The 13,775-nt window shown below is 45.3% G+C and overlaps 5 protein-coding genes across 5 annotated transcripts; 3 read left to right on the forward strand and 2 right to left on the reverse strand.

The window, feature by feature from the left end:
• Window positions 1–67: 67 nt before the first annotated feature.
• On the forward strand, window positions 68–763 carry PG994_011292 (mitochondrial 54S ribosomal protein bL21m; the record flags this gene model as incomplete). The annotated part of the gene is made up of 1 exon (XM_066862701.1): window positions 68–763. One exon carries the CDS (start codon window positions 68–70, stop codon window positions 761–763), a length of 696 nt encoding a protein of 231 aa, XP_066711811.1.
• Window positions 764–1,471: 708 nt separating this feature from the next.
• Window positions 1,472–4,277, reverse strand: PG994_011293 (uncharacterized protein; the record flags this gene model as incomplete). Its single annotated transcript, XM_066862702.1, is given in 3 exon segments — window positions 1,472–2,320; window positions 2,374–3,924; window positions 3,942–4,277. Coding segments are annotated over 3 exon segments (2,736 nt in total), but the record flags the coding sequence as incomplete, so codon positions are not given.
• Window positions 4,278–5,272: 995 nt separating this feature from the next.
• Window positions 5,273–5,672, reverse strand: PG994_011294 (ribosomal protein P2; the record flags this gene model as incomplete). The annotated part of the gene is made up of 2 exons (XM_066862703.1): window positions 5,273–5,446; window positions 5,514–5,672. 2 exons carry the CDS (start codon window positions 5,670–5,672, stop codon window positions 5,273–5,275), a joined length of 333 nt encoding a protein of 110 aa, XP_066711813.1.
• A 1,721-nt stretch (window positions 5,673–7,393) lies between these two features.
• Window positions 7,394–8,662, forward strand: PG994_011295 (uncharacterized protein; the record flags this gene model as incomplete). The annotated part of the gene is given in 3 exon segments (XM_066862704.1): window positions 7,394–7,399; window positions 7,504–8,133; window positions 8,144–8,662. The coding sequence occupies 3 exon segments, from the start codon at window positions 7,394–7,396 to the stop codon at window positions 8,660–8,662; spliced, it is 1,155 nt and encodes a 384-aa protein (XP_066711814.1).
• A 1,014-nt stretch (window positions 8,663–9,676) lies between these two features.
• Window positions 9,677–10,306, forward strand: PG994_011296 (uncharacterized protein; the record flags this gene model as incomplete). The annotated part of the gene is made up of 2 exons (XM_066862705.1): window positions 9,677–9,949; window positions 9,998–10,306. 2 exons carry the CDS (start codon window positions 9,677–9,679, stop codon window positions 10,304–10,306), a joined length of 582 nt encoding a protein of 193 aa, XP_066711815.1.
• Between the last annotated feature and the right edge of the window lie 3,469 nt (window positions 10,307–13,775).

Genomic DNA, 13,775 nt, shown 5'->3' on the forward strand with positions numbered 1-13,775 from the left:
CAACCCCAATCAATCTCAATCACCAAAAGGCGACGGTGGCTAACGAGCTGAGAAGTACCTCGTCAACATGAGTCGCTCCCTCCTTCGCACTCTCTTCGAGCTGCGAGCTCCCTCCACACCTCGGCCAGCCGCTCAATTCAAGCTGCCTGTCCGATCACTATCCACAACACCACTTAGGAGGGACTCGCCAACAGTCAGTGAATCGCCTACAATATCCGCGCAAAGTGCCACGGCGCCCTCGGCTATACCAACAAACCCTACCGAGGCGGCGTCCCTGGTGGCCGAGTCCCGGTCCCCAACCCCCCAGGCGCCAGAGGCTCTCTACCCGCGCATCCCGCAGCAAGTCAACCAGCCCACGAGCGCATCCCAGGCCACCATCGCCCAGCTGCTGCCCCTGCTGCGCACCCAGCCCGCGCACTACCTGACGGTCCACATCTGGGGCCGCCCCTACCTGGTGACGGCCGGCGACCAGATCCGGCTGCCCTTCAAGATGCCCTGCGTCGTCCCCGGCGACGTGCTGCGCCTCGACCGCGCCAGCACCCTGGGATCGCGCGACTTCACCCTCAAGGGCAGCCCCTACGTCGACGAGCGCCTATTCGAGTGCCGCGCCACCATCCTCGGCACCGAGACGGAGCCCATGCGCATCAAGATCAAGACGAAGCGCCGGCAGCGCCGCAACAAGCATGTCAGGAGCAAGCACCACTTTACCATCCTGCGCATCAGCGAGGTCAAAATCAACGGCCCCGAGGCCGTCGGCCTGTAAGGGCAAGCCGGGCTTTGGAGAGCAACCCCCTGGGTAACAGCCAGCCGAGGGACGGCCATATGCCACATGACACGTCGGTATATGCCAGGGAGGAATATTGGCAACCATTTGTATTGGCATGGTTACAAAAGTGTATCACCAACCCGTACAGAGCTCTAGATTCAACTTGGTGGGGGGTTTCAAGAGTCCTCGACCAGGCAATGTAACACCCATATGTACAATAAGCATACAAAGGAAGAGGCAGTACTTCACCGAGAGCTCGAGACTTCATATCCAAGTTGACATTTTGAATTAAACATTCTGTAACAAGAAAAGAGAAAAGCGCAGCGTAAAACAGCTGCCGCGTCAAAGGGGGAATATAGATGTAACGCGCAATGAGCAATCAACCAACAAGATAGATACCTCGCCCTTCCTAAGCCAAAAAGCCCCCCAAGAAACTCCGTGGCTAAAGACAAGATCCGCCTTTTGGTACAATGAGCGAACGGCGAGAAATACAAAAAGGGGCGGGCGCAATTTTGGGCCCCCTCCCCCCCCCCCCAAAAAAAAAACAACACATGGAAAGCAAAGGAAAAAAGCCTTCCCTGCCCCAACCGCACTCCCATTCCTCATTCATTCATTCAAAGTTGTCCCGTCTTAATCCCATCAACCTTGAATATCCAGTCCTTCCGCGTTGGTGACCGTAACCCAGGTATAATTAGCCATAATCCATTACAAAATTTTATCCTGACCGGCGAGGTCCCTTCCAACAGCCTTTGCAATGCTGCCCCAGTATGCGCTGGGCCACACGCTCAGCGCCTCGGCTTCAGTAGGCATCCTCTCCTTGCATCTGGTAACTACGCTCTGAATGATGCGGCCGAGCAGTTCCTCACTCAGCGGCAGCTGTCCCTCGCCACACTCGACAGGATATAGGAAGGGATCCTGCGGACTGAGCAGGTCTCGGCACGTGGGTCGTAGATCCCGGTCACGGGTGAGACACCGTCGCATCGTACGCAGCAGACTAGGCGGTACGGGGACATTTCCCATGCCGCGGTCTTTGAAGGAGATGGAGTAATTCCAGTCGATGATGGCCTGGCATCGCTGCATCTGGTTGGGGATGTGGCCGAAAGGTGGGCTGCCGTAGACCAATTGGTAAAGGATGCAGCCCAGACTCCAGACGTCGCTCGGCTTGCCCAACTTCATGAGCTTGGGAGCGCCAGGGACACGACTGCTGGAGCTAATGCGGCGACCGTCGGGCCCCATTGTGTTAGAATCGAGCAACGACTCAGGACTCATGTAGTTAGGTGTCCCGATCTGTGTTTCTCGGTGGACATTGACCGTCTCATCAGTCTGGATGGCGTTGGCAATGCCGAAGTCGATGAGCTTGAGGCGTCCGTGAACCACAACAAAGTTGGCAGGCTTCAAGTCGGAGTGGACGATATCGCAAGAGTGCACTGCAGCCAGACACTCGAGCATCTCCTGCCAGTAGTACCGAACAAAGACGGGATCGAACTGTGACGTCTCTGACGAGTAGCGCTGCCGTAACAGCGAATTAAAGTCCAGTTCTCCCATTTCCATAACCTGCCGAAATGTTAGCAATTGACGCATAGTCGGCGAGAAATGGAGCGACTGACCAAACTGAGAGCCTGCTTCTCTTCATTCATTTCCCAGTCAATCAGGCTAATGACTCTGTCGACGCTGTTCAGCTTCTTGAGCAGGTCAATTTCCCCCTTGAAGCCGCGGATTGTCATAGGATCCGCGTTCTCGGTGGATACCCGCTTCAGAGCAAACATTTTCCCATTATCTGCGGCGACGCGGTATACCTTGGCACTTCCACCACGGCCAAGCGAGTCGATCCGGGTGTAGTATTTCCCGTTGACTTTCATGTAGTTCCTCTTTCTGGATGCCTGCTGGGTAGTGGCCGCCCCAGCCGTAGAGGTGGCCGCCTCAAGCATAGACATCTTTGGCGGAGGCGCAGGGGCTGCCCTTCTCGGAGTGTTCTGGTTGATGGACGACAGAGGCTTCCGCTCGGGGGAAGCAGGTCGCATGGATCCCATCTGTGCGCTCATCGGGCGGGAAGGTACCTTGGCAGCACTAGGTTCGAGGATACTGCTTTCAAAACCTTTATTCCTTCTAAAGGTGGGAGGCGCCTCGTTCTCTTTGCCGTTCTGGACTAGTAAGTCCGATCGTGGCGGTGGGACCTGATATTGAGGGATGGGAATCTCCTCTCGATCAGGCGACGCCCGCCTAGACAGTATACTCTGTCCATGCTCGGCAATAGATGCCTCTTGATCCCGTCTGGCAAAGCCTTTCACACTAGAAGGGCTGCCAGAGGCGATGCGGTCGGGCACATAATAGGATGAAGCATGGTTGTCGGCTGGTTCCAAGTCGAGTCCGTCCTGAGGCAGTTGGCTTTCCGGTTCCTCCTGACTCAGGGGCAACATCTCTCCCTCGTTTTCACCGTCCTCCTCGCTCTGGCGCCTCCGGCCTCGTCGCGCCGGTCCGCTGAGGAAACTCCCGGGGATTTTCCCCACTCTCTTGACACGCATGGCACTCTGCAGAGCCTGGTTTTCCTCCGATCGTGTCTTCGATCCATGAGACCCAGCCCGGGACCCGCTGCCATGGCCAAGGCCAGAAGAAGGGCGTGGAGCAGTGACGGGTTCCTCCGGCGCATCATTCTCGGATTGGTGTTGGGATGCAGGGTCTGTTCTTCTAGACGATGACCCGGATGAATGACCCCTCCCGCCGGAAGAGCCAACCGCAATGCGAACACTTCTAGGAGCCTGAGCAACAGGCGTATTTACGTCCCGGATTTCCGAGGCATTTGCCCTCTCCTCCACCACACTGTCTCGGCTAGGTGGCCTAGCAAGGCCCCTCTGAGAGGCAGATAGCGAGGTGGATCGTCGTTTTGATGGCTCTACAACGCCGAACTGCGCTGCAACACCCGGAGTGGTGCTTAGCCTGACGACTCTCTTCCGCACAGGGCTGTTTCCGTCGTGACTAGCTTGGCTACGTGCTGGCGAGGCGGGTCGAGAAGATACCTGAGCACTGCTCGCTCTTGTGTGCCGCCTCTCCTCGGCCCGGGATGCCGCTGATGTATTCAGGATACTGCGCCTCTTGACGGGCTTCTCGGCTTCTTGAGGTTGTATTTGTGCCGCTGACACCGGGGAAGAAGGGCGGTGGCTCTGAGCTTAGTCCGAACTCCTCGTGTAGCTGCCGATGCAGCAGCCATGGATTGATGGGCTGCACGTTGTTGGTCGGCGGATCCGCCATCGCTTAGCAAAGCTTTGGTGAGGGCGCTGAGCTTCATAGGCACAGGTATTTCATCATCGGAGCTGTCCGCGTGGGACGTGGTGTTGGCGGCATATTGAGACCTGGAAGACGCGTGATTCGGATAAGCGGCCGAGTTCGATAGGCACGGTCGAGCTGTGATCGCGATGAAGCTCTCCTCAATCCCGATCTCAGCGATGGTTTCCGTGACGGCACGGATTGATGGCTCGAGCCAACGGATGCGGGGGACGCGGTCGTCATTCCAATTTTCTGTTGTTCGTTCTCCCTGGTGAGATCTCTCTCTCTCTTTTTTTAATGGTTGCTCGTGAAAACGTCGTTCTCGCCAGGGTCAATCGCGGGACGGAGTTGCGGTTTATTAACCAAAACAAGAGAGCGGCCTGCAAGCGAAGACTTCTAAGTGATATGGTTGATGGTGGACAATTGGGCCGTTGTAAGCAATGTTCTACGCGTCGGGGCTGCTCATGGTCGAGAAAATGCGATCTGGGAGGGAGATTGCAGCAATGCAGGCGCGCATATGCAAAAGATTATGGGTTCGCGTTGGCAGCATAATATCGTGGGTAGGAAGCTCGGGTCAAAAGGGAATCCTTGTCGTGGCTCTTGTTAGTTTGTGCTCCATCGCCCAATCAGACGCGCATAGGGCGTTGCTCGGGAAACAGTGGGAAAGAAGAGGGAAGTGGGGTCGCGCTATCCAAGAAACTGTAATGAACGGTTTGATTGCCTTTTGCATAAAGTAAAGTTGGACCAGCAGTATGTATTCAGCCTGGGCTTTTTTCAAAGTGTTACCCATTTCGGTATGGAATGCTTTGAAGAGATGATCCATGCCATGCGCCGCCAAGGCAAGGAGCTGCTCCTCTCTAACATTCGCCATGATTACTCTCACGCCGGGTTACCTTTTTGTCTACGGAAGCAACTTACACACACGTCATCATAGCAGGTTGCGAGCAATACTACCGTAGCTGAGAGAACCTACCTCGACATCGGAAATCATGGCAACGCAACGTCGAAAATACGCACAGGCCACACTATATTGGGCGGAGAGATATTGGTTTTCTGAGAAGTCGGACTGTGCCTTTTGTATGGTCGTAATTGACCTAAACGTTCCTGAGCATCCGGCAGTCGTCATATGCAGGAAGTGCAAGATTGCTCGTATACCTAATGCCGATAGCGTGCCAGATCATTGCAGTCTCATGTTCGCATAACTTCTTCAGTGTTCCGTAAGCGTCGTAATCCGGGACGATTCGCTTAATCGAAGAGACCGAAGCCCATATCCTCGTCGGACTCCTCCTTCTCCTCTTCCTTCTCCTCCTCCTTGGGGGCATCGGCGGCACCTCCGGCAGCGGCAGCACCTCCGGCAGCAGCGCCACCAGCACCGCCGCTAGGAACGGAAGCTAGCTTGGAAGAACCCTCCGAGATCAGCTGAAAGATGGCAATGTCAGTAATGGTATCCCCAAGAATAAATAGCAGTTCCAACAGTGTCTCGTACCTCCTGGATGTCCTTGTCCTTGAGCTCAGACAGGAGCTTCTCGAGACGCTCCTCCTCAGCATCGATACCGACGGACTGGAGGACCTGCTTGATGTCGGAAGCGGAGGGCGAGGCGTTGCCGCCCAGGGTGAGGAGCATGTAAGCTGCGAGGTGCTTCATTTTGGAAGTGGTGACTAGATGCGGCCCGTGTTAGATGAGATTCCAAATCCAAGCGCTGCGAAAAGAGCCTCTTACGAATTGTCTTGGGGAACTTGAGAAATCAATCAATTTAACCGCGAGTTGGGGCGGAGACTGAAGTCTTCGAGTCCGTGAGGAAATTTGTGAATTGGGGGGTAGTTTGGTGATGGAATATTTCTGATCTCCCAGTGCCTTGAGAAAAGGTCGGCCTCTTTCAAGCAGCTGTCCAAAATTAGGTGGGCTGCCTGTGTCTTGGTGGGTGCATCGATTTTCCGGGAGCTCCACTATATCCGATAAGAGTCACCTGATTAGGGTCGTCTCTTGCTACTAAGCTCACGCTCTGTTTCTGGGTGGCCCAAAACTGTACAACCCCGCCATTCGCTTTGTACACCTACGACACAGCAGGCATTGATTGATCGATTGATTGATGTCCAGCTGCGGGTGATTGAATATCCTTATGACATGCCTGTTCGATGCTGCCCCCCAATAGACATGTTCATCCATCCAGAAGTCCTTTACTACCTACTAGGGTCCTAACCTCGTTTACCTATGACATAACTATATAAGTATGTAGGCTAATACGTAAAGCACCTTCCCTTTGTATGAGCTGGACGCTCATCTGCGTTTAAACCGTCCCTTTGTTTCGAGGGCGGGTGTTTTGCACTTCTTCGCAGTTCTCTTCGCGTTACTTGAACAGTACCTAATGTAGCTAATGAAGTGTGCTATCGACTGACTGTTCCTACGTACGTCATCTAATTGGAAAAATTATTGGGACAGATTCATGTTACATGCTAGGTAGCTGGCTGCCCTCTTCAACTGGGCTACTAAACAACCCAGCGCAGCTCACTCTGCCTGCCTGCCTGCCTGCCTGCCTGCCTGCCTACTCCCACGTGGACCAAAGGAGTGCAGAGCTCATGTATGTTCATCAGCCTCCACGCCGCACTGACAACTGCCCACTGCCCACGCCCTGTGGGCCTAGCTGCTTACCTTAGGTACCTACTTTACCTAGCACAGTCTACAGCCAAACATTCCTATTATGCATTCTATACTAGCGATGTTTTATGTATGTACATATTTATGTCTGCTTTACTACTTTATGTGCATAGTCTCCTATCGAGTTTTTACCGTCTCCCTTGCAGCCAAACATCAGGTCGATTTGAGTTCCTAGGCTACCTTACCTAGGCTCCTTACCTAGGCTGCTGGAATCTCTTACGACTGTACCTTTCACAACTGGGACCTAAGCCTGGGCTAGCGCATTATTAGAGGCTCATCCAATCCCGAGCCCAGCCTATGAGAGGACGACGTGGTTCTCCATTATCGCCAGAGACTCGAGTCTCTGTCTGTCCATAAGAACAACCTGGGTTCTTTCTTTCCGTACTCCCTTCACACGCACCTACTTCCTTCCCTTCACTTCCCTTCGAGCTCAGCGTCGGTATCGCGTGCATCCTTCTTTACGGCCGCTGCATCCTCGCTCGCCCACAGGTCTCGACCCTGTCCCGGTCCTGCTCTATCCACGTTCCAGCTTTCCCAACCGAAAACAGAACAGTCGCGCTATCTTTAGTGAGCGCAACGCCACTACGCATGACAACATTTTCTATCATGTCCCTGGCACACGACTCCGTCTGACAGCAAACCCCATCACCCCTGCGCAGTTCTTCAACGCCCCAATCGATAGAGTATACTGCAGTTAGTAACTGATCAAGATGCCGGTAAGTGCACGCAACTTTTGTCATCCTGAGATGGGTTTGGCCACGGCTACAACCCCATGCCCCAGTTGTGTAGGTTTTGATATATTGACTCCTTGTCTCCGCAGATTTCCGACTTGTTGGCCGAAATCACGGGCGAGAAGGCCACCGCCAACACTACGCCCTCGTCCATCAGGACGCCCACTACCATAGGTTTGAAGCGCAAAGCCGACGATGATGCAAGCAATAGCACCACTGCCAAAACCGCCAGAACCCAGCAGAATGGAGCACCACCGCTGTCCTCGGTATCCCGGAAACCCTCTCCAGCATCCGGTCGTGCTCCCAATCCCACCACAAAACACTCTACATCCCAACCCGGACAACGACCTTCCTCTGCGATACCTGCAACCTCAAAGCCCTACACGGGTACCGCTACCGCGAATCGTCAATCTGGCGGGCCCCCACCTGTCAGGAAAGACCTGACCGAGCGACCGAAGCTCCCTTCCTCAGCGGTTGGTTCTTCCAAGGTTGCTCCAGCAAGGCCTTCGCCCACTACCTCGAGTGCTTCAGAGCCGTCCAAGGCACCCAAGAAAGGGTCTTTCGCCGAGATCATGGCCCGAGCTGCAAAGGCTCAGCAGGTAATGCCTAAAGCAGGGATTATCCAGCACAAAGCGCTCGAAAAGCCCCTGCCGAAGAAGGAGAGGGAGACTACCAAGGGCGCGAAAAAGACCAGGTGCCAATGGAACAAGCACGAAAGGGTCAGGTCAGGGTGGCGCTTCACAAGTGAAAAATCCTCGGCCTGTGCCCAAAAGCGGTGCTGCTGGTGATGCCAAGAGCGGTAGCAAGAGTCGGCCTACCTCTTCGGGTAGCGATGCGCCCGAGAAAAAAAAGAAGGGCCCGGTTATGACAGGCTATGCCGGCACGGCACGTTCTGCGCCGCCCACGAAGAAATCAACGATTCCCGGGAAGGGGGCAGCATCAAGACGCCCTCCTGGAGGTCTACTTGCACCACCTAAAGCCGCTCGTCGCGACCGTTATGACGATGAATACGATGAAGAATTGGACGACTTCGTGGTCGATGACGACGACGAGGATAACCCGTATGCGCGCCAATACGGCTATGCTTCGGATGGCTCGAGCGACATGGAAGCTGGCATGGATGATATTTATAACGAAGAAACAAGAGCAGAGAGGGCTGCCAGATTGGAGGATCGTCGAGAAGAACAGCTTCTCGAGGAACTGAAGAGAAAGAAGGAGGAGAAGAAGAAGCGGTCCGGGTATCGTTAGTGCCTCGGCCGGCTTTTCCGATGCTACTTTTGAAGATTTTGCATGTATCTAGCGGGTTGTGTTGTCTCGCCGATTGCGAGACTGCTTTTCTGGCGTGTTGCAAGGATTGTGCATCCGAACGGAGTTTCACGGTATCATCATCAAAGAGGCGTCAAATCACATGGGCAAAGGCGTTCTTAGCAGGGCTTCTTGGCCTCTAACCCAGCGCATTGCATTTTCAGGTCCATGGAAACGATTACATAGAGAGTCTATAATCTGAGCGGGGGCGCAAATCAGTTTGCAGCCCTATCAGCACATATTTGTGCCTAGAGTGTCCCTGCTGCGTCTAATGGCTAGTCGGTTGAATACATAGGGGTAGGCCTTCCTGGCGGCTGGCTGGCGCTGTGCCTCTAGGTAGGCAGTTGCTAATTTGCTCCTGCTCACGTTCTCCCTGGTTTCCATAGGTCAGTCAATATAATTCCGAGTCAACATTAGCTCGGCCTCTGCCTATGGATCTTCCTTTTCAACACCTGTGCCGAGGAGCTTCAATGGAGCCGCATATGGCAGCAATTCCGCCTTACCGTGCTTCTGTTGGCCCTGACAAGACATATACCGACATACCGTTTGTGGTCAGCGTCAGCGCTTCGGCTTTTGTCCTAGTGGTATGTTTAACTGCTTCAAGGGCAATATGTATGCCTCTTATTGCTTCGCTTGAAGCTTGCCTTCACAAGCGTGCAGCGATAGCCTAGTCAAATCCCCGGGTACGGAAGGATGACCGACAACATCCGCAGTTGATATACCTCCGAAGTATCTAGTGTAGGTAGCATTTATGTACAAGACACGATAGGCGCCGTATCATAAGAATTTAATATCCCTTCCCCTCCATTTGGCCAACGGAGAACCGTCTTTGCCCTCTTTTGTAATAAGTAGGTCTGGCCCCATACCATCGAAGCATTGACGACATGGAGAATTACTACCGTTGAAGTTCATGGCCGCAAGCGGCAGGTCCTGAATAATGCTTTCTCTGACAGAGCCATGCGCTCCATCGAGCCATGCATACACTCCAATACTGATCGGTGGGGTGAGCTCATTGGACAGACAATTTCGGAAGGAGCAGAATGGTCGGCCTCGCTGAATATGGCAGACTGGGTCAACTACCTCGTGTGCGATATATTGGGTGATATTTGTTTTGGCAAGTCGTTCAGTATGAATGATCCCACGAGTGAACTGACATATGTTCCGCACCTCATGGCCGACTTTGTGAAGCTCGTGCATCCCATTGAATTCTCTCCCCTTGCCTCCCTCTGGGTATGGATGAAAACCCCGGGGCTTGGACAAGCTGTTGGCCATGGCTAGTCCCCCAGCGCTCAAGAATGGGAAGATTTCGTCGAAAAATGCCTGTCCGATCTTACGAGAATGGAGCAGCTATACACCGACACTGGAAAGCGCAAGGATTTATTTCACTTCTTGTTCGGTGCCGTAGATCCGAAATGGGCACAGGCTACGAGCTCGACGAGCTATAACAAGGAAGTGTACCCCGAGCCCTTCAGGTTCAACCCCGAGCGGTGGATAATCAGCGAACATGGAATTAGTGCTCACCCAGCTCAGAATGTTGCCTTGGCCGAGAGTGTCCATCATTATGGCAAAAATCGTGCTCAGTTTTGAGGTGGCGCCCGATCCGGCCAACCACCTCGGCGCCGGCGACCCAAAAGGTAAAGCTGGGCGTCGCGAAGCAGCTCAATACCAGGTTAGTTCTCATTGAATGCTAGGCGGGATTTGTCACTAACACGTACCTGAGATATAGACTTACGATGAGTACGTCTTAATAAGGGATGGGCCGATGGTACATTTTAAGCGAAGGAATATAGTCTAGGTAAATCATCGGGTTTTTTTTTATTAAAGGGTGATTATATAAAAGTATCGGTATTAAGTCGATTATATTAATAATAAATTAAAGTAGCTTTATAAATATAAATTTATATTTAAACTTTTTTAATATATTATAAAAAATAAAATATATATAATTTACTATTTTATTTAATAATTAATAATTAAAAGTTTTATTAGTTTAAAAGTTATTTAATATATATAAAATATTATTTTAAATATTTTAGAAAAAATTAATATTATATTTATTTTAAACATTAAATTATATTAATTAAATGTTTTTAAAATTTATAACATATTAAATAACGCGTTTATTACTTTTATTAATTATTAAATTTTTATATAAAAAGTTTTAAAAACTAAGTCGTAATTTAAAAAGCTTAATATATTTAAAAAATTATAATTTAAGAAAGAAATTTTTAAGCTTTTATAATTTAATATAAGAAATAATAATAATAATATAACTTAGTTTAATTATATAATTAAACTTATTTTTACCGCGGCTTTATAATAATCTAAAGCGTATATAAAATTTAATATAAAGAGCTACCTCGTAAAGTAATGCTTATAAACTCGCTTTTAATAATAAGCTTTATTATATCACATTATTATTAATATTATAAGGATAAATTATACTCAAGGATAAATAATAAATAATAAATAGCATTAAATAAATAAATAAAGCGAAATAATTATTAAAGAAACTACGTAATAATAAAATAAAACCTAGTTTAATAAAGCGTTATTAAATATCTTAGTATTATTTAATTTAATAATATTAATCTCGTTTAATTAAAATTAAATATATAATAATAAATATCTTTTATATAAATACTTTTTATTTTAATACTTAATTTAACTTTTTAATAAAATAAATAAGTTTAATAACATTATTATATAAATATTTTTATTTAATTACGTTTATTATTACTTTATAACTTAGAATATTATTATCTAGTATATTAATAAAACGTTTTTTTATTACACGTTTAAATATTTTCTCATATTATTAATATAAACTTAAATAATATTTATTATATTTTAATTAGTTTTATTTTTACGAGTTATTGTTTAAACCTTTAAATAATAACTTTATAAAGATTATATTAAAATTTAAGTTTAACATCTTTATTTAATAAGGAAAATTATTATTTTTAATACTATTTAATAAAACTTTATTATAAAATTAATAATAATAAAGACGGCTTTATTTAATAAACTTTAATTAAACGAATTAAAATTCTTAAATAAAAGAATAATAATTTAAAGCGCTTATAAAGTTTTAAGCGCGATTTAACCTTATCAATTAACGTATATAACTTTATTTATAATAATAAAACTTATTATACTATTAATTAACTATTAAAGTTAATATTATAATAATAATTAATATTTAATATAAATACTTTTTATTTTAATTACTTTTATTATTATACTATAACTTAAAATATTATTATGTATTATATTAATAAAGCGCCTTTTTTATTATACATTTAAAAACTTTTTTATATTATTAATATAAAATTAAAAATATTTTACTAAGTTTATTTTAAAACTTAAATAATGTTTATTAAAATTAAACTATTTTTATTATTATAAATCGCTATTTAAACCCTTAAATAATAGCTTTATAATAATTATATTTATACTTAAACTTAATTACCTTACTAGATAAGGAAAAATTATTATCACCACCCCCGGCACCTTTTAACGAGACCTCGCCATAGAGGTCGATAGCGACGATAACGACGACGGCCCTATTTAAGAAGCGCTAGCTAAACGAATTAAGAATCTCGAGTAAAAGAATATTAACTATTAACACTATAACGTTAAGCTTAAAAAAAAGCGCAACGAGCTCTTAATTAAAGAGGTATTATAATAAATATCTTATAATATTAAAAAGCTACGCGAAAAAATACGCCTCTTTTATATTATTATTAATATTATTTAAACTCTTATTATACTTAAAAAGGAGATAAAGATTAATACGCCGACAATTTTTAACGAAACGAGCGAGAATATTTAAAAATTCCTCGTTTAAATTAAAGCTTATTAATAATTTTATAAAAAAATATTTTAAACCACTATTTAATAAGTTATTTATATCTCTTTATTTTTTATTAAAAAAGGCGCTGATTTAATGTAAACCTTATTTAAATAAACTTATGAAAAATAATAATTAATTAAATTTCATCGAATAAAAGTATAACGGGTTTTTAAAAGTTACGACGACTTTTTAAAAACGCTTTTAAATTATTATTTTAAAACTTTAATAAGAAATAATAAGCCGAGAAAAAACTTAAAACTTTTAAATAAAAATAATTAACAGTTTTTATACAGTTAAATTTTAACGAACGATAATTTAATTAAATTATATTAAAACTATAAAAATTATAATATATTCTTAAAAATTAAATAAAATATTAAAGATAAACTTAATTAGCTTAATATCTTTAATTACTTTTTTATATATATGAAATTTATTATTAAAATTAATATACGCTTATATAAACGTTGCCGTAAAAAATAAAGCGGTTTATAATAATAAAATAATTAAGTTTAAATTAAAATAAGATATTTACGTTAATATATTAATATATAATTAAAAATTATCATTATATATAATTATTATTATTAAAACAGTAAGAACTAAGGTTTTCTATACTACTTTAAAAGAGGTGCTACGTACCTGCGCGTACGAACCCCTTTTTTATTTTATAAAAAAGCGTATACGATACCCCTTATAGCTTATATTAAAGATAAATGAAAATATTAAAAATATAGTAATATAACTTTAATTAAACTTAAAACCTCTATACGTACGAATAGTTTATTTAATATTAATTAATAGTTACTCGTGGCGATTATAAATTAATAAGAATAAAGAAACGGTTTTACGCCTTTACCGATATAAGGGCGACCGTGTTAAAGATCCCCGAGAATTTCCGCCCGTTAAAGATTCGAAGGAAGAGCCGAATTAAATTAACCGTACGAGGAGGAACCCTTTTTTCCGAGTATATATTATTAAGAGGAGACTAGGTTACGAATTATACGCGAAACTAGTTAAGCTATATATAACTATATATTTAAATAACTTTATTATACGACTTATAAAGCGTTAACCTTTATTAAAATAAAGTTAATTATTATTAACGAATCGAGAGCGAGTTTAAACGTATCGAATCTAGATAAACCGACGACTTTAAATTTAAATTTAAACCTTAAACTAATTACGTACGAGGAAATA

Source organism: Apiospora phragmitis (genome assembly GCF_038363925.1).
Source record: "Apiospora phragmitis strain CBS 135458 chromosome Unknown utg000010l:1.0-9815664.0:1.0-9183399.0, whole genome shotgun sequence".
Lineage (NCBI taxonomy): Eukaryota > Fungi > Ascomycota > Sordariomycetes > Amphisphaeriales > Apiosporaceae > Apiospora > Apiospora phragmitis.